The 25,370-nt window shown below is 34.4% G+C and overlaps 3 protein-coding genes and 1 long non-coding RNA gene across 5 annotated transcripts; 3 read left to right on the forward strand and 1 right to left on the reverse strand.

Annotated features, from left to right (window-relative positions):
• The first annotated feature begins 152 nt into the window (after positions 1-152).
• On the forward strand, positions 153-1,386 carry LOC129902715 (uncharacterized). The gene is made up of 2 exons (XR_008770146.1): positions 153-1,036; positions 1,167-1,386. It is a non-coding gene; the product is annotated as an uncharacterized LOC129902715 (long non-coding RNA).
• Positions 1,387-2,355: 969 nt separating this feature from the next.
• Positions 2,356-4,410, forward strand: LOC129903948 (V-type proton ATPase subunit c2). Its single transcript, XM_055979469.1, has 3 exons — positions 2,356-2,504; positions 2,587-2,872; positions 4,027-4,410. The coding sequence occupies exons 1-3, from the start codon at positions 2,426-2,428 to the stop codon at positions 4,157-4,159; spliced, it is 498 nt and encodes a 165-aa protein (XP_055835444.1). The 5' UTR covers positions 2,356-2,425; the 3' UTR covers positions 4,160-4,410.
• Positions 4,411-9,520: 5,110 nt separating this feature from the next.
• LOC129904620 (probable LRR receptor-like serine/threonine-protein kinase At4g36180) lies at positions 9,521-13,352 on the reverse strand. Its single transcript, XM_055980196.1, has one exon. It carries the CDS (start codon positions 13,153-13,155, stop codon positions 9,733-9,735), a length of 3,423 nt encoding a protein of 1,140 aa, XP_055836171.1. The 5' UTR covers positions 13,156-13,352; the 3' UTR covers positions 9,521-9,732.
• Positions 13,353-18,947: 5,595 nt separating this feature from the next.
• LOC129902465 (protein ACCUMULATION AND REPLICATION OF CHLOROPLASTS 6, chloroplastic) lies at positions 18,948-25,328 on the forward strand. 2 transcript variants are annotated; one of them, XM_055977706.1, is made up of 6 exons: positions 18,948-19,537; positions 20,448-20,672; positions 21,121-21,381; positions 21,471-22,434; positions 22,755-22,909; positions 24,832-25,328. In XM_055977706.1, the coding sequence occupies exons 1-6, from the start codon at positions 18,974-18,976 to the stop codon at positions 25,123-25,125; spliced, it is 2,463 nt and encodes an 820-aa protein (XP_055833681.1). In that variant the 5' UTR covers positions 18,948-18,973; the 3' UTR covers positions 25,126-25,328. The 2 variants fall into 2 exon arrangements, with proteins under 2 accessions (XP_055833681.1, XP_055833682.1); XM_055977707.1 differs by having other exon boundaries at positions 22,776-22,909.
• Positions 25,329-25,370: the final 42 nt, after the last annotated feature.

The following is a 25,370-nucleotide window of genomic DNA, read 5'->3' on the forward strand; positions in this document are numbered from 1 at the left end:
CATTGGACTTCTCACATACGCTATCTGATCTTATATATTTCCTTTATTTTCAGGTTAAGCATATAGCTGAGAGCTGAGAGAATACTTGGCAGCAGGAGGATAGTCTTCTCTTTGGACGACTTGCTATTTCCAATCCTTACAGGTTGCTTTTCTTGATTTCACTGAGCCTTCTGGGTCATTGGTCTCATTATATGTTCCTGATCTATTTACTTTTGAGGGCCTGCTTCATTTTTGGTATTACCAATTAGAAATTGTGGTCATTTTTCCTCCTATCGTCTCTCTCCCTGTCTCTCTAAAATTTCGAGGAGATGGGTCTATTCATCAGGCTAGTAGTATACCCTCGGTTTGAGGTTGGTGAAATTTGATTGTAAACAGTTCTGCAGAAATATATAACTTATCATAGTGAACATCTTGGAATGGAGTACTGACCGCAGACACATAATACTGGCCGTAGATAACGATGAAATATCAGCTATGCTGTTTAGTGCAGAATGATGTTGAAATGGGGAAGAGGCTCTTGATCGGATTGCTAGCGTTCAATCAAAATATCTCTTTTTCCTCACGTCCAATGCAGTAGATAAAGATGAAATTATAAGTCCTCCGTTATTCAGGTCAGGCAGCCATACGAAGAGGAAGCCTGAAATTCTCTTGGCCAGTGATCATTGCCCATTTTACTGGCCAATTGTAGTGGACTTTATAGTCTTTTAATTAGCCAATCTATCTGTTGTTTGTGCTGAATCTCTTTGCAGAAGTAACTATTTCCACTTTCCATTTAGTCCAATTTTAGATTTCAATTTGCTAGTATGAATGTCAACATTACAGCTTTTACATAATTTCCTTGGCATGTAGTAGCTTGTTGATGCAAGATTGGGATTTCTGTCCTTATTTGTGCCCGAGAGAGCATTGCAGTTCATAACGTCACCTCCTACATCTGTTATTTGCCGCCATCTACTGAGAAGTGCACACAAGATCTTCTATGTGAATGTAGTTCCTCTTCCTCTGTTTGCTGTCACTGAGCACAAGCACTTGCTTGCCAGTAAGATTTCTGTTACAAGATAATCAATGATTTGCAGTTGTTGATTCATCATTTCAGTTGCCTCTACTGATTTTATGGTATTGTCTCCCTTTCTCCCCTGATATTTGCCTTATCTTTCTGATTTTGACAGTGCACACTAATCATGTGATTATGGTAATCAAGTTTGAAGATTGCAGCTGAGAAGAAAGCAGTTCCTTATGAGAGCTTAAACGTGGTTGCTTAAGTTGAAATGACAGTGGTTGTTTTGTAGTGTGCACACATTTTTCTTTCTAAATTGTTATGCTGTTTCGCTGTGTTTCAGTTTTCTTATTAGCTATTTACTTGCTCTTTTATTAAACTTTTTGATATCAGATTCTCGATCTTGATTTCCTTCACTGATGAGTATATTTTCATCAAGTCAAGTTAGCTCAGTGTCTTAAAATTGTGTATAAATAGACAGAATAAGGCTTGTATGCAAACTTAAAAGACAAAATTGCTCCTCCTTTGCTTCCATTCCTTTTTCTTAAAAGCTTTCCTCGATATTGGTTAACAAAGATTCCATTTCCCTATTTTTACTTTTTGAATTGTAAATTGATGTATCATGAAATGGATGAGGTACCACGATGGATAAATAAAGTTATTACGAGTGAAAATTAATAAAATAAATCGAGGCCATGGATAAAATGGATGAGGTATTACCATGAGTGGAATGAAATGGATAAATAAAATGATTACTGATTGAAAATAACTAAATTAAATTTAGGAATCATTAATATAATAAATGAGGATCATGAGTGAAATGAATGAATTAACAAAGTTTAAACATACAAGTTTGACAAAAGTTTGGGATTGCCAAGTCAAACTTCACAAAAATATATTTGAAGTTTGCTTTCACAAGTGGTTGTGTATTATTTTTCATTTCATGTTATTTCTAAGTTGTTATTGTTTTCACTTTCGTATTTTCTTTTTTTATTTTTTATTTTTTAAGCAAAGAATTTATCAAAAATAGCCTTTCTATCTCTTCTAGGTACGAATAAGATCTGCATATACTATGTTCACTTCAAAATCCACTTATGAGAAATTACATTTATCGAACTTCAGACAACATATATTTTGTCAGAAGCTTCAGAGTTCAGACACTCATGTGTATGTCTAAAATGGTTAAACTTGCAAATATTTTACGCACTATAGTTATGGCTTAAATTCATAGTCCGAAAATGGGCTTTAGGCCCACACACACGCACACACTTGTTTAGTCACAGTCGGGTCAAGGCCCATTTCTGGCTCAAGTCATGGATCGGGTTGACCATCTGAAATGTATTTAAGAGAAGCATTTTAGATCAATCAATCTATTCCAATAAACACTTAGATCGCAAATCACTTCAATTCCCAATTCGAAGAAGAAACAAAATGGCTTCTACGTTTAGCGGCGATGAAACGGCACCGTTTTTCGGCTTCCTCGGCGCTGCAGCTGCCTTAGTCTTCTCCTGTAACTCTTCCCTCCATTAGATCTACGCTGTGATTTTTCCATTATTTTTTTGGGATATAAATCTAATTTTTTGTTAATTTAGGTATGGGTGCAGCTTATGGTACAGCGAAGAGTGGGGTAGGAGTAGCGTCGATGGGTGTAATGAGGCCGGAATTGGTGATGAAGTCTATTGTTCCGGTTGTTATGGCTGGAGTTTTGGGTATTTATGGGTTAATTATTGCTGTGATTATTAGTACTGGGATTAACCCTAAAACTAAGTCGTATTATCTATTTGATGGATATGCTCATCTTTCTTCTGGTCTTGCTTGTGGTCTTGCTGGTCTTTCTGCTGGTATGGCTATCGGAATCGTTGGCGATGCTGGTGTTAGGTATTTTACTGCTTCTGCTAATTATCTATATTGTGTTTTACGGATATAGAGATTCATAAAGATATATTTTGATATGTGCACAGTTGGTTGGTTGGTTGGTTGATTGTGTTTAATTATATACTGGTGTTGGAATCAATGTGAAGAGAATGTGGATTTGGGTCTTTAATCAATTCTGCTTGATTGTGTTACCTTTTGGAATTTCTATGTATGATCTGTCTGGATTTACTTACTAGCCAAGCTTTTATTCGTTCTCCTTTACAAAAAGAACACTCTTTTTAAAGGATTTTCATTGAAATGAGTAATGTGAATGTGTATTTGGCGGAGAGATTTGAGGATAACAAAGATTGTGGATTGTTTCTTTCTCCTTTTAACTTAGGTCTCATTGCAAATTCCTCTATTTTTACTTGCATGTGGTTGACTGTGATAAAAGTAATAGATGGCCTTTTCTGATAAATAGATCCTAGGTGATTGATTATGTTTAAGGACTATAAACCCATTCTTCATGACTGATTGGTGTAGATAGAGGAAGGTGAAAAGGAGGGGACACTGCAGAGTGCTTGTTATAACTTTGGGCTATAGCAATTCTGCATGTTGGGGTTGGAATGAGAAATTGGAGTAAAATTCACCTTTAAAGATTCTTTTTTCTTTGTTGGTCTCAAGAGAACTTCCAGGCAGCTTTAGTGTAGTGGTATGAGTGCAACACATGATTTATGTGCTAAGCGCATATCACGGATTCAAATCCTGCCACTAGCTTTGTATTTAATGGAGACGGTTATAGATGAAGGTCCTTTATCCACCAAGTTTAAAACCGTAAACCACCGGCGTAGGGATTTCTCAGTTATAAAGAAACGAAGCTGTTTTTCATTGTTGCTTAGCTATCAGACTTTTAGACCTTGGTGGCTTCACTGAGTATACATACAGTTGCAGTCTCATGTTGTAGGCTTTGTTGGTTAACCAATGTAGGGGGTGATAGTCACAACTTCACTGCTCTTTCATTAGGCCTCCTTGTGTAGCATATTCCCTTTTTTTTATGTAGCATTCATATAGTTCTGCTTACTTCTTCTTGAGTACTTTATTCAGGATGGAGGTTTCCTCCCTTGATGTGAGAGGAGAGATTAATTAATGGTGTGTTTCTTTGTTTCTGTTGTTTTCAGAGCTAATGCACAGCAGCCGAAGCTTTTTGTTGGAATGATTCTGATCCTTATTTTTGCTGAAGCCTTGGCTCTTTACGGCCTTATTGTCGGTATCATCCTTTCTTCTCGCGCTGGTCAATCTAGAGCAGAGTAGAGAAAGAGTGTCACCTGTTCCATAATTGTGAAGTATCTTTGTGTTTTTCCTCGTTGCCAGAGCTTGTCTGGCTGTTGAATTACATTTTGTTTAGTTTTGGCCCGAGATTATTATGTATTTGGTTGCTTGGCTAGAAGAATTCCCTCAATAAATATATCAACTTTTCTGATGCTCCATTTTTGAAAGACCATAATTGGATTGCTGTAAAATGTTCCCTGTATTAATTTATATTGACTTTACTTTTAAGCTTTCATTCGTCTCTTGATATCTTTGCCCTTTTATATCTATTGAGTTTTGCTACTTATTGTCAGCTATGGATATGCTATTTTACTCTTCTGCTGTCTGAATAATTTAGGCGACACAAGTTGATTATATTTCAGTTATTGCAGCTCATACTCTCGAATTGTGCATTATTATCTTTTCTTTTAAACTACGATGAGTTAAAAAAGACGTACACAAAATTAATGAAAGATTTGATAGCTTAAAAAGATGGGCAGTAAACCTTTTTTCCTGTTTCCTGATTTCAAATGAACTACTTCCCCCGTTTCTATTTGTTTGTCTGATTTTGACTTGATATGAAATTTAAGAAAATAACAAAGATTTTTAAATTTTGTGGTATTAAATTAAAAATTTGTAGAATATACTAAAATGTTGTTGAATCTTATGGTCATAAACATGACACGTGAAAAATTATAATTAAACAGTTGTTAAAAAGGGAAAGAGACATGCACTTTTAAACAGATGAAAAAGAAAAATAAGATAAATAAATTGATATAGAGAAAATGATAAATTTATGCAGCGCAAGGCTGGGTGCGAGTAGACACAAAAAGTTCTATAGGGGAAAAGGTATAAAGTTAACATTTGGCCACAGATTCCCAACTATTTTTGGGGAATCAAATTTGCGTGAAGATTCAATATATGTTTTGTCATAGTTTTTGAAAATATATTTTACTTTTCTAAAATAATTTAAAATATTCAAAAGATATGAAAATAAATTGAAGACAATGTTTTTTTTATTTAACCCTTAAAATTTAAATTATGTCATATAAATTGAAACGAGACAAGGAAGGTACTGCTTTATCAGGATGATAGAGGGATGTACCTAGTTATTCTTTGTTTGATAGTATCAATTCTCTCTTTTGGCGTTGCATTTTATATAGAGAGAAAGCAATTGCATATTAAATATTAAGAGTGTTATCAACATGGGTTGTAGTTTAGTAGTGAAATTGTTTTATTTTTAATCAAATGTTATCAATTTGATTTTTGGGTATGGAAAAAAACATATTGGGAGCAACACCCTCAAATGAGCCCTATAATACGCAATCTCAATTTAATTGGAGCTTCAATGAGGACTCCGAACATCAGGTGTGAGAAACCAAAAAAAAGGATTGAGTTTAATTTTAATTGTAAGATCAAATGTCTAGAGTTTTTTTTTTTTGAAAAATTACCTAAATCCACAACTTATTTTACCATATTCTCTAAATTCTTTACAATTTGAAAAAAATTATAAAATTCCCTACTCTCTCCTATTCTCGAAAACCGCAATGTATTGGAACAATTGTGTCTTGTATCAACAAAGGAAATGTATCGAGATGCGATGTACCGAGACGTTAAGTGATGTACCGAGAATGTATTGGGACGCGATGTATCGAAACGTTGAGTGATGTACCCGAAATCAGGATGCGATGTATCAGAACATTGAGTGATGTATCCGAAATCCTTAAATTTGTAGGAATTTTTGTAATTTGAAAAAGAATAAAAATAAAATGTAATTATCTCTTAACACTGTCGGATTTATGTAAAATTACCTTTTTTTTGTTTACGTTGGGCTTTAGGAAGACACATGTACGCCCATTGTCGTTAGGGATTATCATACACCCGATTGAATTTGCATGGCCCGGAAATAATGAGATCATCCACATAAATAATAAGATAGACTTGAATGTTTATCCATTGGTATCTATATAATGTGATTTTGCTAGTAAGGACAAATTTTAGATTTTTAAAATATGGATGCACTAGTAAAAAATAATGAAGGAAAAATTGTTTTAAATGAGAATTGATTCCTAAGTTCTCTAAGTAAACAATTTAACATTCAATCAAGTGCATCATTTAACCTAATAATAGCATAAGTTTCATCAGATAATGTTATACCAATATTAGAAAATATATACATAAAATACTGAATGTTATAAGAACACCACGAATTCACGTCCCTCATATTAAAGCCTACAAACTCGCCCCTGCAGTATTACCTTGAGTTTAAGATTAAAGTGAGAGAGAGAAATACTTTGTTACAGAAGTAATCAAAGATAAAATCTTGAAGGGTAAGCTTCAAACTTGAGGAGAATATTGTTGAATTGTGTGTCCATTTCATCAAAAATGTAAATTGTTAAAGTGAACTAAACTATAGTTTCTTCAATAATGGCCAGGTTAAAAGTCTTTAAGAAGGCACCGGATAACTATCCTACAACGCATAATTTGGACGATGAATTGCAAGCGATTCTCAACGATTATATTGAGACTGTTCGAATAAAAAAAATTGAATTTGCTTTTATCAAAGAAGTAAAACTGAAGTCTCATCATTCGTGGTATTCCAACAATTAGTTGTATGATAATAACAATTATCATATATGCTCTAATATCATATTTTTTAATGATACGTGATGCTACGTACTCTATGTACACACATGGTACATAAAGTATATCAAATAAATTATTGTAAAAGATTTTTTTATTTTCCTTAGATTATATTCTATTTAATATCATGCACAAGCAAAGCAATCCATAATTCCATTATGCCATTATTTCGACCGTTAAGCTAGTTGATTCTCGGAACTTTCATTTTTACTTCTTTTTATGAATATTAAAAGTATATAACTATAGAAACCGTAAAATAATGTACATATATACATATACACTATATCATAAGTAACAATTTAAATATCTTTTGGAGTACTTGAATAAAGAACCTGACTCTATAAAGGACAAAGATGTGGTGGCCTTTTATGAAAAAGTGGTGAATCAGAATATAAATACTAATGCAATAAATAATGATTCACCATAGGTTAAAATTACAGCGATATAAATTTTATATCTGACACTGACCCATCATTTCAATTTTTCAGTCAAGTACTAACTGATGTTATATAGCCTCTGTTCTGAAGACTCATAATTTATGTTGAGTCAGAAATTCACAAGACTTGGTTTGGTCAGTGAAATTAATCTAGACATGTGTAAATTGTTTCGAATATCAACAAAAAATTGTTTTATTTTTGTAATTTTTCATTGAAAGTTTGTATTGTATTGAGATTTTGATATGTAAATTGCCTACTTTAAAGGTATTTTATCTGTCCACGTATTGATAATGATCCACGTATTGTTATTTGACATTTTATTAGTTATAAGGTAATACATAGATTCTTGCACAATATTTATTCAAAGTATTAACTATGTAAAATTTAATATTGTCAATTAAACACTGTATCTGTTATTTGAAATCTTATATTGAGATTAATCTATTTTCACTTACTCGTATAATCGTATACACTTCATGTTGTTCAAAAAAAAAGGGTAAAAGGAAGATAATACTATTAACTTGTGAAATAGATTAAGAGAGAGGTTGATATCAAATATTACATGATATATTTGGGAGTTACCTTCAACTGTTTTTTTATCTAGTTGGAAGTGCTACTCTCGAATTGATTCTGCACTACGCGATTTAAATTTAGTCGGGATCGATTCAATCAGGATATAGTTTCCTAGACGGCGGCCTCATTAAGGATTCGAGTTCAATTCTAAATCCGCAGCTGCTACTTTGGATGTGCGTTGGTAAATCCCTCCGATGCGGTGAGCTCGATCGAAAAGGTATTGACAAAAAAGATTGATTCCTAACTTTTTTTATATATAAATATCACTTGATGCACCAACTCAATAACCCTTGGGTGTAACACCTTCTTGTTCACATATAATTATATTTTTATAAAGAAAATCACGATATATTTTAGAATAAACTATCACAATAAGACACGACAGAGGACCACATGGCTGGTCAAAGCCGTAGCTTATTTCCGTAAAATCCGACGTTGTTTCTTATTTGAACCAACCAATTCCCAAATAGCAGTAAAAGCACTTCTCACCAAATTGTAACACATAAAATGTTAGTCCCAATTTCCTTTTCCCATAAAATAGATTAACACGGTGAAATAAAATAGTAGGATATCTCGAATTTGAATTTTATTAGATACATAATTATTTTTGTAAGAGCATGATTTATTTTCTATTTAAATTTCGTTTGGACTTCGATGCAGTGGAACACGAAAATTATGTAGACGATACTAACGCCTGGGACCCTACAATTCCCTTTTCCAACAACAAAAAAAAAGTGTGCCTTCAGTTTTCACTGTCACATTAACGGCTACTTTCTAATTTTTTCCCTCTTTTAATACTCGTATTTTCCACTTGTACCTATTCTCTCTATTTTTATTCTTTTCATTATACTCTTTTGGCGGGAATCCATTTTATTGGTCCCACCTGATTCCCTGATTTCTGAATTATAAAAAAGTACACACCACTTTATTAACCACACAACATAATTAGTAAGCATACAATTAATGATGTACTAAGTTTATTCAAGAAAAAAAGTGTTTTTAAATTTGTGGTATAAAATAAGTCATAAATATTTATGTTATTATATATCACAAGGTAAATGATACCATAGATTTTAAAGTTGAAATTTGAAAATTTAAGATTTTGAAATTATAGTTTTTTGGAATTTTAAGTTGTGTTTTGCATATGCATTTTAATTGATTTTATTTTTTTGAAGTCCCAAAAAGTAGAAGATTTGATTTCAAAACTTGATCAAATTTCATGACAAACAAACATTTGAAGATGAATTTTCAAAATCTACAATCACACACCGGCTAAGTTTAAAGTATAGTTATTTCTAAATAAGAAAGTATGATGTTATTTTGAGACATGAGTAATAATTTAGTCTAAAATAGGAAAGAAAGGTTGAGCCAGAAATCTTGAGATTATTGACTACTAATGGTTGGTAATATCTGTTTAATTGATACAGACATTATCATGAGCATGTGTATATTTCCTGATTTGGTCTATCTCAAAAAGATTATCTTATAGTATATATTTAGTAAGTTTTGCATTCTAATGACAAGCAAGTTTAAGATCACAAAATACAAAGGACTACACACTCCCTTCATTTCTTAAAATTCGTATCCAGTCAATCTAAGACACTTAAATTGGCACGGAGCGAGTAGGAGTTCTCTCCTTCACAATGTTGAAGAGAAAGGTGAGGTCTTTATTTGTAAACACAGAAAAGAAGTCAAAGGGTTGCAAAAACCATTGAGAAAGTACACATAAATTTAATACTTGCAAAAAACCAACCAATATGAACAATGTACAAACTGTTTTGTTTTTTTCTGAAGAAAAAAGAAAGTTAATGATAATGAATGGAGCAACAATACATTGAAGAGATGCATGAACAACATTGAACTGAGAAAATGAAGGAAATTTTCTTGCAAATTGATAGCATTGAAAAGAATTGAATTTTCATATCACATTGGTGAAGGAAGAGTTGTAGGATCAGCTGAAGAGGGAATGTCAGGACCAACTCTGCAGCCTTCAAGCATGAATACAATATCAGTCATCGATGGTCTTTCTAGAGGATCAGGCATGGTGCAAAGCAAACCAACTTTGATTCCCAACAAGAACTCTTCCCATTCTGATGATTCAGGATCTAATTCAAGCAACCCCGGCTCGAGCAATTCTGAAATTTGGCCTCTTTGTAGTTGTCTCTTTACCCACTTGACAATGTCCTCGTCCCCGTTGAACATTACTGGCTTTCTTCCTGTTAGTATCTCTAACAAAACAATCCCAAAACTGTATACATCAGCTTCTTTTGTGGGTTGTCCAGTCAAAGCCACTTCAGGTGCTATGTAGCCTAGAGTTCCAACTGGGGTGGAAGATGTTGAAGTCTCTGCTGGGGTTGCTACTAGGCTTAGTTTATCTAAACCAAAATCAGAAAGATGAGCTTCAAAATCTGCATCAAACAATACATTCTGTGGTTTTACATCCCCATGAACCAATGAAACCGAATGAAGGTAAGCTAAGCCACGAGCAATGCCAAGAGCAATCAGGTGGCGCATTGGCCAATTGAGCACATGGCCATCCTGATGAGATGCCTCTTGTAAAAGTGTGGCAAGATTTCCATTAGGCATGTAATCGTATACAACAAATCGAACATCAGGTGGTGGTCCTGCATAGTATCCACGAACAACAGTCAAATTGCGATGTTTCACCTTGCCAAGGGATTCAGCTTCCTTGCGGAATGTGTTCACTTCGATCGATGTATCAGGAAGGCGTCGGATAGCCAAGACCATTCCATCTGCAAAAGTGGCTTTGAATACTAGGCCATATTTTCCACGGCTTAACACATTTTCCTCATCAAATTGTCTTGTCGCTTCTAAAGTTTCTGCATAAGTAATCTTGTTGTTGAACATAACAAGCTTTGGACCTCCATTCTCTCCACTTCCACGACCCCCTTCTCCTCCTCCTGAACTCGCACGGCCTGGGCTTCGCTTCTTCCCTTCAGCTGAACCCCCTCTTAACCTTTTGTGCCAAAGTATAAGGCCGTAGACGTACCCACAACAACACACTGCCACAAGAAAGGCCCCTACAGCAGCCAAAACAATGAGCAAGATCAACTTCTTTTTTTTCCTTTTACCATTATTGCACTCCTTCAATGGCTTTCCACACAAATCTTTATTCGCAGCAAACAAAGAAGGGTCCTTGAACTGAGAACCCAACGCCTCTGGAATCTCACCCTCGAGATGATTATGGGAAATATTCAAGTACTTCAGGCTGGAAATCAGAGACAGACTTGAAGGAATTGAACCATTCAAATTATTTGAAGAGAGATCCAGCATGTCCAAGTTTGATAATCTCGACAATGACTCTGGTATGTGACCTGAGATATGGTTAGAATCCAATAAGAGAGTAGCCAAAGACAAACAATCAGAGATGTTTTCAGGGATTTCCCCGGCTAATCCATTATGGCCCAAATCAAGCTTCCTTAGATGAGATAAATATGAGAAATCCTTTGGAATTTGACCTGTTAACTTATTTCCTCGAAGCTCAAGCACTTGAAGGCCAGAACAGTTACCCAACTCTGCTGGAATTGAGCCATTAATACCGCTGTTAGACATAGAAAGAACTTTCAAGGATGTAAGGAAACCATATGTCTTAGGAACTTGCCCAGAAAAGGCATTAGATGACAGATTCAAATATTCCAGACCAGATAAACTGCTAAAACCTTCAAGACCATCCCCAGTTAACATGTTCTCTTGTAAAGCCACAACTCGTAGACTTGGCAGCCCGAAAATGTCAAAGGGTAATTCACCAGATAGGTTTTGCTTGCTCATATCAAGAGTTGTCAGCCTCAACAAACTTCCGATATTAGTCGGAATGTTCCTTGAGAAACCACAATTGCTAACATTTAAGATCTGTAACCCATGCAAGTTTCCAATTTCTCTTGGAATTTCACCATAAAACATGTTGCTTGACAAATTCAAACTAGTCAAATTGCTAAGCAACATAAGGTTTTGAGGCAAACTCCCATTCAAATCATTCATGCTCAAATCCAAAAACTCCAGCTGATAAAGACGCCCCAAACTGGCTGGAATCGATCCAGAAAACCGATTCCCACCAAGAGACAGCATTCTCAACCCTGTCAAATTACCCAAGAACTGTGGAATCAAACCAGAAAACCGATTGCCACCTAGATCAAGTACCCCAAGTGAAGCAAAATTCATAATACTAGCAGGAATTTCACCAGTTAATGTATTGTTACCCAGTCTAAGCTCCTCAAGAAACCTTAAATTCCCTATACTATTTGGCAAAGTTCCAGAAACTGCATTCCCTGAGATATCAAGAACCTTCAATGACGAAAAATTCATTAACCATTCAGGAAAAACACCACTAATGTGATTCCCGTGAAGGGTCAAGACCTCTAAAGCACTGGAACACGTTGTGTTCCCAGGTTTAGTTAAACCCGTGATTGCATTAAAACTCAGCTCAATGATCCTAATAGCATGAGCATTAACTGATCCATTACAGAAAAACGACGCAGGGACCACCCCAGATAGTTGATTTCGCGACAATGAAATTACCTGTAAACTGGAAAGTGAACCGATTGTTGCCGGGATAAGTCCCTGGAGATGATTATCACTAGTGCTCAAGTGTATTAATGAAGAAATGTTGGAGATTGCTGAAGGTATAGTGCCGTAAAGTTGGTTAGAATCCAGCCAGAGATACTCTAACTTCTGTAAAGCTCCGATACTCGCCGGAATCTCACCGGAGAACCGGTTGAACGACAAGTTTAACAGTTCGAGCTGAGAACCAGCTGAAAAATTACCCGGAATACCACCGGAGAGGAGATTAGAAGAAAGATCGAGAAACCGAAGACTTGCAGGAACATTACCAGAGACATGGCCAGAGAGGAAGTTGTGAGCAAGGTTTAAGACTTGAAGATTGGTGAGGTTCGAGATAGCCGGCGGGAGTTCGCCAGATAAAGAGTTGTAATGGAAGTAAACAGCCCGTAGCAAAGCACATTGAGCTAAAGAGCGTGGGACAGAGCCATTAAAGTTGTTAGAATGGAGGCTTAACCTCCGGAGCTGCCGTAAATTACCTATCTGGTCAGTAAGCCGTCCAGTCAGCTGCAACCCAGGTAAGCGGAGTTCACGAACTCTGCCGGCATCACATAGAACCCCACGCCAATCGCACGGCGCTAATGGGGTTGAAAAATCCCAACCGTCTAATACCCCAAGTGGGTCTTCCAAATTCCTTTTGAATGACATTAACGCTGCCATTTCCGTCTCTGTAACGTTATTAGCCATGGAAAAACCACTGGTAATTAGCAATGTAAGTGCTGCCACCACCACCACCAAAGGTGGAGAGAGAAGAAAAGTAGCCGTTGACATGAGAGAGGTGGTGGGTAAGGGTAGAGAGAAGAAGAAGAGGATCAAATGGGGGGAGAATCAAGAATGGTGGGTGTTAATGGAGTTTGTTTTGGAAGTGGGGAAGAGAGGAGCGTATAAGCTAAAAAAAAACAAAAAAAAAGTTTCAGTTTCAGAAGGAGAAGAAGAAGCACTGACAAAGACTAACGCCATGTGTTGGGCTATGCACTGTGGCTTTTGGAAGTAAAAATTTACTTTGGTAGGTACATCAAACTAAAAACAGTTTCGTCTGATTATTTAAAATTGAATCAAAATCCATTGTTTGAATAAAAAATGTTATTTTCTTATGGATAAAGAGTTATTAATTTAGTGATTTTGGTAATAATTTTATTATTATTATTATTAAATTATTTATTCTTTAACGATTTGAGGTTTTTTATTAACGGGTTAACTCATAATCCGATAGTAATTAAATTAATAAATTATATCTATATCATTCGGTATTTATAGTCCTTGACTTGTGGCTTAGTTTCATACTTTTATTTTTGGCTATCTCAAACTCTCAGATATTCAATATGTCAGTGTTTTCTTTTGCCCCCAAGATACAATCTGTCAACTCACATGCATTATTTATTTGGTTTGTCACCTTGTTTCTGCGTGATTTTTACTAATAATATTTTTGGTGTAATCGATAGACGTCAATAATTAATAAATTGATAATCAATAAGTCAATATCTTAATGATTTCATAATGGTCTAGCATATATATACAAAGCGATAACTGATGAATCAAATCAATAAATATCAAAATCAAATCGAACCGATTATTACACAACCTTATCTTTTACTGTTCGTCATGGAGGTTTGAAGCTAAATTAGATAAGATTAATCTAATATTTTAAAATTAAATTTAGATATCAAATATTACATGAAAATATCGTAAGTTATAATTCTTTTCTTATCAATATAATTTAAAAATATATTTTAATATATTGGTTACCTAGGTAAAGTAATGAATAAATTGATGAAGTGAGGGAGTATAAACAACAATAATATCAATAAGTAAAATTTGAAAAGGGTAAAATGTATTTAATCTTCTTTTATCTTTAGGGCATGACAAATGTAGTTTTTGATAAATTATGGACTCAACGTAAATAAAAGAAATATGAGTAATCATGTAATATGGATATATCAATTTGGTGTAATTGGATGTGGATAAACTTTTACCCTTTGTGGGTGCCTAAGAGTTTCTTTTTTTATATTTGTTTTTGCCTTTCTGTTGGTCCGTTATCCCTTTTACCTCTTTTCAGAAAAATTATTTTTATTCGCAACAGTAAAAATATCATGAAGTGATTTATTTATACAATACAAAATTTTAATCTAAAAGTAATAGTACATAGATTAGATAAACGTATATATATTCTGAGGAAAAACAATTTAAATTTATCCTTAAACTTTATTGTTATTGAAATGGATTATATTTCTATTAATTGACACAATATATATGCTCCTTTTACAAGGGCAAATAGTCAAATTTTCTCTTTGAAACTATTCAAAATGATCTAAATGTACCAAATATATTTTAAAGAACAAGTCATCGTTTCTACTACGATAATACTATTTATCTTCAACACTCAAATACCTAGTATCCTTAAAGGTTAGGGGATAAAATGAAATTTATTCTATATTTAATTTGTTAAAACAATTAAGATAGAGGGTCATTTGCATTTTTCTTCTATTTTTTTTATTTCAATGTTTTGTCCCTCACAAAATATTTCCGTCGTCTTAATTTATATGATATAGATTGATTGACATGAAATTTAAGAAATATAAAAGACTTTTAATTTGTAATATTTTAAAATTATTCTTAAAATAAAATATAAATATATAAATGAAAGAATACATCTTTGTGAACTTTTTACCAAATAAGACATTTGATAAAAATATTAATAATATCATTAAATATTTACAAAATGTGTCATTCTTTTTAATATTAACTTAAAAAAACAATGTGTTACATAAATTGGTATAAAAAGAATATTTCTTTTGCTTATGATAAAAAAAGTTATGTCCCATCAAACTAAAAAAGTAAAATAAGTAGGTAGCATTAATTTCTTCGTACTCATCAATTAAGGGCCATTCTAACATGGTTTTTACTTGTTAGATAACTCAAATTTATGTAATTATCATGAAAAAGTGAGTCTTAAATAGGGGCTGAAAGGAAGGATTTACCTTTCTGCGGCTTTTGACATCCTTCATTAATTGACAATATATATATGAGGGTAAAAGGGCATTGGCAATGATTAAATGCGACTGGATTCTTTGTGTTTTCTAGTTGAGAGGGTCACGTAAGGAAAAACATGTTATCAATTATATACTCTCCATTACATTAAAGCCGATCTTCACTCCTTTAGCCTGATTTCTTCATTATATATGTTCTTTAAAGTTTAGATTGATTAATAAATAAAGGCGTTTTTCTTTTCATTTTTTGCAATCAATATCATCATGAATAAGGGGCCTCTTTCGTGTCCAATTACACTTTTTAAATTTCTATATAGTGATCGATATCTGTAACAGAGTCTTTACTAATTTAGAATCGTGTTGTGTAAAACTATTAAAAGAAGAAACACTAATTCCATACGATAATAATTTCACGAGACGATTTATTTTGACATCGTCATATGTGTACTAATACAGTCATATGAAATATGACATAATAGGAGAAACAATAGCTCCCTACTGTAAAAAATTGAGGAGATAATTTATTTTGACACTATTATACATGTTTGAACTTCAAGTCATATGAAATTTTTGACATTGTGTCTAAAGTCAAGACTTTATCAAAATAACTATATCTGAAACTATTCAGAAGTGTGTAGACATGCAAAAAAATAAAAATACAAAGCGGGCAAATGTAAAACAACAACATCAAAATCTGGTCTCCCTATTAAATTTTTTTCTATTCATTTTATCACAATCTTCTATGATCATGTCCACTTGTGATTCCCTCTTTCAACTCCATCACTTTTAAGATGTGAGGATGTTGAATGCAATAAACAATATTCTTTGGACCACTCTTCACTATTACCCACTACTCAAATTCTTATGGTTGGGATATGGCATGTTGAGCTGGTTTCATGTAGATATGGGATGAAGTAGTATACATAGATGTAGTTACTAGTACAAAAGATATACATTGATATTATATCTGTCACTCCAAAAATAGTTAACCATTTCGAACAAACCAAACATCCTAATAATAGTAACTACCAAAAATAATTCCATCATAAAAATTATGTATAAAATACACTTGTACAAGTTATATATGAAGGTTGTGTGCTATTTTATGAAGGATGAGACGTGAAACAAGAATCCATGCATTATTAGATAGTAATACATGAAAGAATGAATAAGAGTAACTAAATTTAAAATACTTGCTGCGGAGCCACAATTATGACAAATGGTTCAATTGAATCACCTTCTTTGTAAAATTGTTAACTTTTGAATCCTCTCATAACAAATGCAGTTAAAAATTATTTGAGGTTCTTGAATCCTCTTATTAAATTTTTGATTTCGCTATTAATACTTAAGTAATTACTCCCCACGCTGTAACCAAATGACTATATTAAGATATGACTATATTAAGATGGTATTACTCATACAATTAGGTGGAATGGCAAAATAATGAGTTTTTGGCCAAAATCATTTTTACACTATGCTCCAAGCTTAGATTACATCCTTAAAATATTATTCTTCGCAGAAAACATCCTCCAAGTATTTAAAATTTAACAATTTTCATCCTTTTGCTAGAATTTTTCAGAAAAGTAACAGATTCTACAAAAATCAAGTCACCCATTTGTATTTATTATCCTGAAATACGTCAAAAATATTATTGTGAACTTTTTGGGCGATTTTAACATTTTTTTTTCCATTTATTTTTCATGTGATTTAATATTAAAAAATTACCTGTTGAAATATGTTTCTTCTCAACTAAATCTGCTTAAGTGGTGTTTGTAGGAGACTTCCACTTCAAATAATGGAGAATGAAACTGATTGCGAAACGTAATCAAAATTTTGATTAAAAACTTGAATGCGAGACATAATTAGAATTTTGATCACCTTAATATCAGATTGCGCCGAAAAATTATTGATCTAACTACAATTTGACTTTAAAAAAGGTGAAGATAATTAAGCTCCAGTTTCTTTCTGTTGGTAAAAGAGAAGAAGATCAGATCACATATCCTCACACCTTCCTAACATTTTTTGTTTCAGCAAGCAATGGTGTCTATGATTTTTAATATTCTTTTTTTCAGAAGCTTTTAACATGTAATGAATTATGCAGAAAAACTTTTTGTTCACATGAATTGCACATGTTTTTGTTGGATCCCTTAATTTTTGACAATATCTAACTGAAAAATGAAAATTATTAACTTTTAAATACTTGAAGGATGTTTTCTGTCAAAAAATATATTTTAAGAATGTAATTTAAGTTTGGGGTATAATTTAAGAATGTTTTTGGCCAAAAAACTCGTCTCCATTTTAATGATATATTCAAGAAAAAAACAAGAAAGATAAAGACACATTGTAAATAAGAGTAGGGACCACGATTAAGATGTTGTTAATAAGGTGCATGCTTTTGAGTCAATCAAATGACTATAAATGTCAGCTGTGACAAAAGAAACACTTAGTGGTGTTAATGGGACAACCCACTAATTAGGAACTAATATCAATGAAATTATTGCAAATTTGCAATATTCTCGAGTGATTTTGTGAACTCAACTTGTTAATTTGGGAACAATAAAAAACTTATTTACGCTCGATATTTACATCAAATTAATAGATATATGTTAGGTGTGTGTTTAAATATAAAATTTTGTCACTTAATCAATGATTAATTAGTATATATATTCATTTATTTTATTACTGAATCATAATAAATTAATATGATTTGATGTAAACGTGATGAAAGCACATTGGGATTTTAATTTCTTCATGTAAGGAATTTAAGGTTGTCCTTTTAATTGTTGTACTTGCAGAATGTGAGATTGAAGTTGTCTTCATGTTTTGTCAATGGCGATATGTTCCATGCCATTTGGTTTTTTTGTGTTTGTCAAATAGAAGTGGTCAGCTTAAACATTGCAAGTAACTTCTAAAGCTCTATTTTGTTTGTTTTTTCTTTACAAATATGCCAATTTTACGATTAATTTTTAATATAAAAAAATATAACCAAACACCATCATCGTATTCTATTTTTCATATAATATAGTTGATATATACATTACTTGCTCAACGTAAGCATTTTTTTATGCGATAAATTTTCCTTCCTACAAGACATATCTAATATATCTATCATACACATACATAACAATATTTTGTAAGAATTACAAATATTTTAAGTATCAAATTCAATCAATAAATATATCTCCTTATTTCAAGCCTAAAATTAGCCTTATTATCTTTCGGTTTTTCCCGCTCACTCCATCACTTCAATTTTTCGCTTCCCATTTTCAAAGCTGTACATCTACGTATCACGATTCCAATCTGATTTCATCTAGATTGTGTATAAATTTTGGCTGGATACGTGTATCTCATCTTAAACCTTCTTCTATTTCTCAATTTTAAGTGGAAATTTTTCACACATTATTAGGATTTTGGAAAAATTTTCCGATCAAATGAGACGGGCCTATCCACTAATCCAGCCATAAGATCCAGTTATCAAGCCCAACAAGAAATGTTAGCCCAGATCACAATAATCGGCCCAATTGCTTTACAAGTGAGCAAAAAATATCCGAAAAGAGGTAAAAACAATGAATTATGAGCACATTTTGAAAGCTTCCTTAACGATGGAGGCATTAACACACCTAAGCTTCGGCGTTTGTACTCCACGCCTTTCACCATCATTTCAACTGCCCGCCGGCGGTAAGAAACCGCCGAGACTCAATGCCGTTACCGGAGGAGCTAGTAGTGTTACCGGTGGAACAAGTAATGTACCGACGAACTTCTCCGCCAGTAAATGGGCGGATCGTCTTCTCGCCGACTTCCAATTCCTTCCTTCCACTACCAACTCCGACTCATCGGATTTCCAAAATTCAACTTCTACAACCTCCGTTACGACTATTCCTCCTCCTGTTGCTCCTCTAGACCGCCACATTTCAATGCCTATAGACTTTTATAGAGTGCTTGGTGCTGAAGCTCACTTCCTAAGTGATGGTATCAGAAGATGCTACGATGCTAGAATTACAAAGCCGCCGCAGTACGGCTACAGTCAGGAGGCATTGATTGGCCGACGGCAGATTCTTCAAGCTGCTTGTGAAACCCTCGCTGACTCTACCTCTCGTAGAGAATACAATCAAGGCCTTGCTCAGCATGAGTTCGATACTATTCTAACTCCTGTCCCCTGGGATAAAGTATCATTTTACCTTCAATTACTCAATTCTTTATTTACTGTTCACATTCTTAATTGAATAATCTTTTGGCTAACTGAAAAGCGCTATTGTGAGTTTGATTTTTGTTACTTCCGTTTGCTGTTAACTTGGATTTAGGTTCTGTATTTTGTTTATTGTGTTAATTTAGGCTCCCCAAGTAAGTCAGGTTGATCCTAGATACGTAGTTTTAATTATATACACCAACATTATGATGTCATTTTACACTTTCGGTATAATTTGGCAAACAATTGTAGTATGTTACTAATCTTATTTTCCAAATTACCTATTGCAAGTTGCAGTAGATAAATTGTAAAAGTTTGTAGTTTTTAGTTATACACAATGAATGCATCTAGGCTTCGTTCAAGTGGCAAAGGTTGAGGGATTTGTAACTTGAGTCATAGGTTCCAGCGCTGTGCTAACCAAACTAAGCCTAGTATTTAAGTGGAGAAGGATAGAGGAACAGGCCCATTATTCCAGATTTTTGAAGACTGCGGTTGGTCCTAAGGATTGGGCCAAACTAATTCCCCGGTTATAAGAAAAGGTTTTACACAGTGGGAGCAACATGATCAATGTAGTTTAATTAGTTGTAGCTTGTTGCTTACCTTAGTTTCTAGATTAGCAATCCACACTTACTAGGTAATTGTTAAAGTTTATGCACGTTAAAGAAAAAGTTTTGTCCATGACCAGTGTAATTTGACCTGTTGTAGCTTGTCAATTACCTATTTTCCAGATTACCAATCTACACTTACTAGTTGAAATTACTTGTAATTAGCTCTCAACACTTAACTAACTGATAATGTAATAAAATTTGTACCTGGGTTGGTTAAAACTTAAACATTCTAAAATTTTAGTGGGATGCAAAAAATTTAATAGAATGTCATGGCTTTTACAGGTTCCTGGAGCATTGTGTGTGTTGCAAGAAGCTGGTGAGACTGAAGTAGTTCTTCAGATTGGTGAAAGCTTGCTGAAAGAGCGGTTGCCAAAGTCATTCAAGCAAGATGTGGTCTTGGCTATGGCACTCGCATATGTTGACCATTCGCGAGATGCCATGGCACTTTCACCTCCTGATTTTGTTAAAGGTTGTGAACTGCTTGAAAGAGGACTTAAGATGTTGCAGGTATAGTGACTTCTGATGATATGAGTTAGTTAATGTGAATGTAATGGTATATCTGAAATTCTACATAAAAGGGAACACACATTGAAATAGCTGTTTTCAATAGTTTATGCATTGTAGCACAGCTTTTACAGCTGCAAATGTCTCTTAACAAACGACTTTAGTGGTGGAAGAGGGATTGTACTGTTGTACTGATTCCTAACTTCATTTTGATTTACCTATTATAGTGTTCTTCTTGGTCATCCATCATTCAATAGTCTAAGATATTAGTCATGGGCAAACGCTTAAGACATCTCTGTTTGTTTGTTTTGTAATGTTTGTGTGTGTGGTGTGTGCACTTTATCTTTCCCTCTCGTCTCTTTATTGCTGATGCATGCCTTTTTTCGGGGGGCAAATTGTAAGCTTATGGTGAAGATCAAATAATGAGGAACTTCTTGCCTTCATTTTCCAGGAAGAAGGTGCAAGTAATCTTGCCCTTGATCTGCAATCCCAGATAGATGAGACATTAGAAGAGATAAATCCACGTTATGTACTTGAACTTATAGCTTTTCCTCTTGGTGATGAATACCGAATGAAAAGAGCAGAGGGTCTTCAAGGCGTGCGCAATATTTTGTGGGCTGTTGGAGGAGGAGGAGCAGCTGCAATTTCTGGGGGTTTCACACGAGAAGATTTCATGAATGAGGCCTTCCTACGGATGACAGCTGCTGAGCAGGTTGGCTTAACTTCATTCATAATTTTTTGGTTTCTTTTGTAACTTTTCTTTTAACTCATTTTCTTCATTTTCCTCTTCTTTTTTTAAAGGTGGACCTCTTCGTCGCAACACCAAGTAACATTCCTGCTGAAAGCTTTGAAGTTTATGGGGTGGCGCTTGCACTTGTTGCTCAAGCTTTTGTTGGGAAAAAACCTCATCTCATCCAAGATGCTGATAACCTTTTTCAGCAGCTTCAGCAGACCAAAGTAACAGCTTACGGCGGCTCGGTGTCTGTCTACACTGTTAGAGAAAACCGTGAAATAGACTTCGCTTTGGAGAGGGGCCTTTGTTCACTGCTCGTTGGAGAGGTCGATGGCTGTCGCTCATGGTTGGGCCTAGGCAGTGAGGACTCACCTTATAGAGATCCATCTATAGTGACTTTTGTTGCAGAACACTCAAAGGACGACAACGAAAATGATCTTCTCCCTGGACTATGTAAGCTTTTGGAGACCTGGTTGATGGAAGTGGTCTTTCCCAGATTTAGAGAGACAGAAGATGTCACTTTCAAGCTTGGAGACTATTATGATGACCCTACTGTTTTAAGATATTTGGAAAGGCTGGAAGGTGGTGGTGCTTCACCTTTAGCTGCTGCTGCAGCTATTGCAAGGATTGGAGCTGAAGCTACAGCTGTGCTTGATAGTGTCAAGGCTAGTGCAATTCAGGCATTACAGAAAGTTTTTCCTGCTGGTGATGGGGAAGGCAGTGTAAGACGATATGGTGACAATGAGATGAATGAATTTGATATCGCTAAGCCATTTGAGGATCTTGGAGAGCTTCGTGATCAAAATAATTTTATAATGAAAGCTGAGGATCCTGAGAGAAAGAATTCTGACTATCGAGATCAAGATGTGATAACCGACAAAATAAAAGATGCAAGTGTGAAGATTATGTGTGCTGGAGTAGCGGTTGGGTTCTTGACTTTGGTTGGATTGAAACTTTCTTCCTTTAGACATGGGTCTTCAGTTCAACAGAATGCTACTGGTTCAGCCATTGCCTCGGATGTCATCAATGTGGGTATGACTCACTGACCATTTTAGTTTCTAAATAACTCTCGGGGTTGCCCAAATATGACCCATGGTGCCATTCTCTTTTTCCTGTCTCTGCTGCTTCATTCATCAACCTGGATTTGAGAGAAAAGATCTTAGCAATTGTTAGCTGTACAGCTATGTTATAAAAATTATCTTCTATTATTGTTATTATTATCTTTTTGAGTCAAAGGTAACCAATTGTATTATTGTTATTATTATAATTTCTTAAATCTGGGGTTCTTTTAAATTATTAAGGGGTTCAGTTCTGCTTTCTTACTCCAACCTTCTCTTTCTTCTGGATATCAGAAATTTTACCTGCGACTGCAGGTGCCTCACTAGTTGAAAATCCTCTTGAGGTTCCTGGAATGGATGCAAGGCTTGCAGAAAGCATAGTTAGAAAGTGGCAGAATATCAAATCCCAGTCCCTTGGAACCGATCACTGTTTCAACAGATTGTCAGAGGTATGAATATGTAATGCCTTTATTTTTATGGTGTTGTTTATGTTTCACTAGTATGACATGAAAGGACGATAAAATCTGCAAGCCTTGTGACCTACTTGACGGTAGCCACACTTCATTAGATACCACTCACTGAAAAAACGTAGTTCGCCACTTTGCCTTGATCAAACCTTACCACCTATCTTTCCATCTGTCTTGGGATTTTTCCTAGAATCACAATCAATTTTAGCCTATAATCTGAAGAGATTCCTTACCGAGAACGTCAGCATGGAGTCAAGTAATCTTTGACATTGACTGTACAAGCTGCAACTGCCTAAGTGACATATGCACAAGCTATAGCATCACATGAGAAATGGGGAAGACTGCAAAAGGGGATAACATGAATAGGGACACACAATTAGACAATTCTTGTATTACCCATAGTCTACCCAAAATTATATTTGTAAAAACTAAAACGCCATTCAAAACTCTCCTCCTTGCTGAGGTTATCATAAACCTTGAGAAGATCAATTACTAAATAACAAAACAAGTACAAAACAAATGTTCATATCTAGTATTGTAGCCTCCTATATTATCCAAGTAAAGGACTGAATGCTCTAGTTTTAAAAACTCTAATAGGAAGTAATACCTTTTGGAGTGCAAAAGAATTATGAATCTCCAAATGTTAGAAGAAATTGAGCAAAAATGTTTGTGGCATGCATACTACTTGGCATGCTAAACTATTACTCATCTTTTTTGTGTTTCTAGATAAAAACAAGAGAGAAACAATGGATTATAGCTTGGCATGCCTAGTAGTATGTTTCTGATTAAGTTGGTTTCTGCACTCCATTTGGTTGTATGCTCGCTCAAGTACTTTCTCTTAGAGATCTCCTTGTTTTAGACTTATGGATCAACACAATGCGCGGTCTATCAATTGGCGTCTTTGATCAATGGTTCCCTCCTCTACCACTAACCCTCGGAGTAGTTTTCAAAGTTACTTACTGATGGTGCTTCATCTCTTTAATTTGTATGAATATCTACTAATGAGATACTAAGAATGTAGAACATGCATATATTCTTTTTCCTTTTTTGATGTGCGGACATGGATATATCCATTTTCATGTTGAAGCAACACATAGTCTAGAATTAGGGTTTGTCGTATCAACAACAAAAAAAAAACTAGAATTGTTGTGCTTACAGTTTAGTCCTCCCTCAGTTCCTTTTTACTTGTCATGTTTTGTTTCTCTGGAGTCAAACTTTGAAGATGTATTTTTTATCATATTAATATGAGAAGGATTGCAACTTATAGTATTTTTCGTAAAAATTCGAATATCTAAATTTTTAAATTCAAAATATTGAATTATTTTAATTCAATTTAGCTCTGAAAATGAGTCAAATTGACTGTCGTGAAGCAAATTGTGACAAGTAAAAGGGAACGGAGGGAGTACTAGACTAGATTCCAAGAATTATTTCAAGTTCTGTTCACTTCGAAACTATATGCCACTAAAATCAAATTGAACCATTTTGAAATAACTAATGCAGAATTGTCCTTAGTTTTGGGCATTAGTTATTTTTTTTTTGTCATAAAAAATAACTAATGCACCAAAACTAAGGACAATTCTGAATAGACTTTACTTCCTTCCAAAGCAAGGGATAGGATTGTATGTTAACTTCTCTATTTCAATTACTATACAATGTTATGATATTATCTTTTTAACAAAATGCTATATGCACAACTATTTATGAGAGCCAAATGATTTCTTGAAGAATTTTGCTGCTCAACACGAGTTGTTTTGCTGTACAAGTGAAATTTTTCGTTGTAGACAAACTATTATTTAGTGTCTCCATGAGGACCTACCCAGCATCTTTTCTTGTTGTTTGCTGTTGTCCAAATGCACTTTATCCACCTCTTTGCAATTTCCTTACAATATTGTTCAAAATGCCAGGTTTTGGATGGTCAGATGCTGAAGATTTGGACAGACCGTGCAACAGAAATTGCCCAGCATGGTTGGTTTTGGGAGTACAAGCTTTTAAACCTTGCCATTGACAGTGTGACTGTCTCAGCTGATGGCCGGCGTGCTACTGTGGAAGCTACTCTCGAGGAATCAGCAAGTTTAACTGATGTAGCCCATCCGGAGCACAATGACTCATACAGTACTACCTATACAACTAGGTACGACATGACCTGGGCAAACTCTGGTTGGAAAATTGTGGAAGGAGCCGTTCTTAAATCACGATAATGGATGTATATGTTGACTAAGTTTCATGTAAAGTGCATTTTTTTTTGTTTATTTTGCTTTACTGTCAAAGTCAAGTAAATGGTTAGTTTTGGCTAATTGTAATGTACCTTGTTTGGATCATAGAATTGCTGAGTGTAGTCTGAAAAATGATCAGGATTTGTCTCGAGTTAAATGCTATACTGAAACCCAAGGGTGTTGCCAAATTAGTGGTGAGTATGGTGGCTAAGTTCCTATTTTGATCGCTT

The sequence above is a fragment of the Solanum dulcamara genome, chromosome 9, assembly GCF_947179165.1.
Source record: "Solanum dulcamara chromosome 9, daSolDulc1.2, whole genome shotgun sequence".
Taxonomy (NCBI): domain Eukaryota; kingdom Viridiplantae; phylum Streptophyta; class Magnoliopsida; order Solanales; family Solanaceae; genus Solanum; species Solanum dulcamara.

Excerpts from the sequence above, each read along its gene's own strand:
- LOC129902465 (XM_055977706.1), top strand. The coding sequence starts at position 18,974 with ATGGAGGCATTAACACACCTAAGCTTCGGCGTTTGTACTCCACGCCTT. Across the intron at positions 21,382-21,470 it reads GGATGACAGCTGCTGAGCAG|GTGGACCTCTTCGTCGCAAC; the intron begins GTTGGCTTAACT and ends CTTTTTTTAAAG. Across the intron at positions 22,910-24,831 it reads GTTTCAACAGATTGTCAGAG|GTTTTGGATGGTCAGATGCT; the intron begins GTATGAATATGT and ends TCAAAATGCCAG.
- LOC129903948 (XM_055979469.1), top strand. The coding sequence starts at position 2,426 with ATGGCTTCTACGTTTAGCGGCGATGAAACGGCACCGTTTTTCGGCTTC. Across the intron at positions 2,505-2,586 it reads AGCTGCCTTAGTCTTCTCCT|GTATGGGTGCAGCTTATGGT; the intron begins GTAACTCTTCCC and ends TTGTTAATTTAG. Across the intron at positions 2,873-4,026 it reads GTTGGCGATGCTGGTGTTAG|AGCTAATGCACAGCAGCCGA; the intron begins GTATTTTACTGC and ends TGTTGTTTTCAG.
- LOC129904620 (XM_055980196.1), bottom strand. The coding sequence starts at position 13,155 with ATGTCAACGGCTACTTTTCTTCTCTCTCCACCTTTGGTGGTGGTGGTG.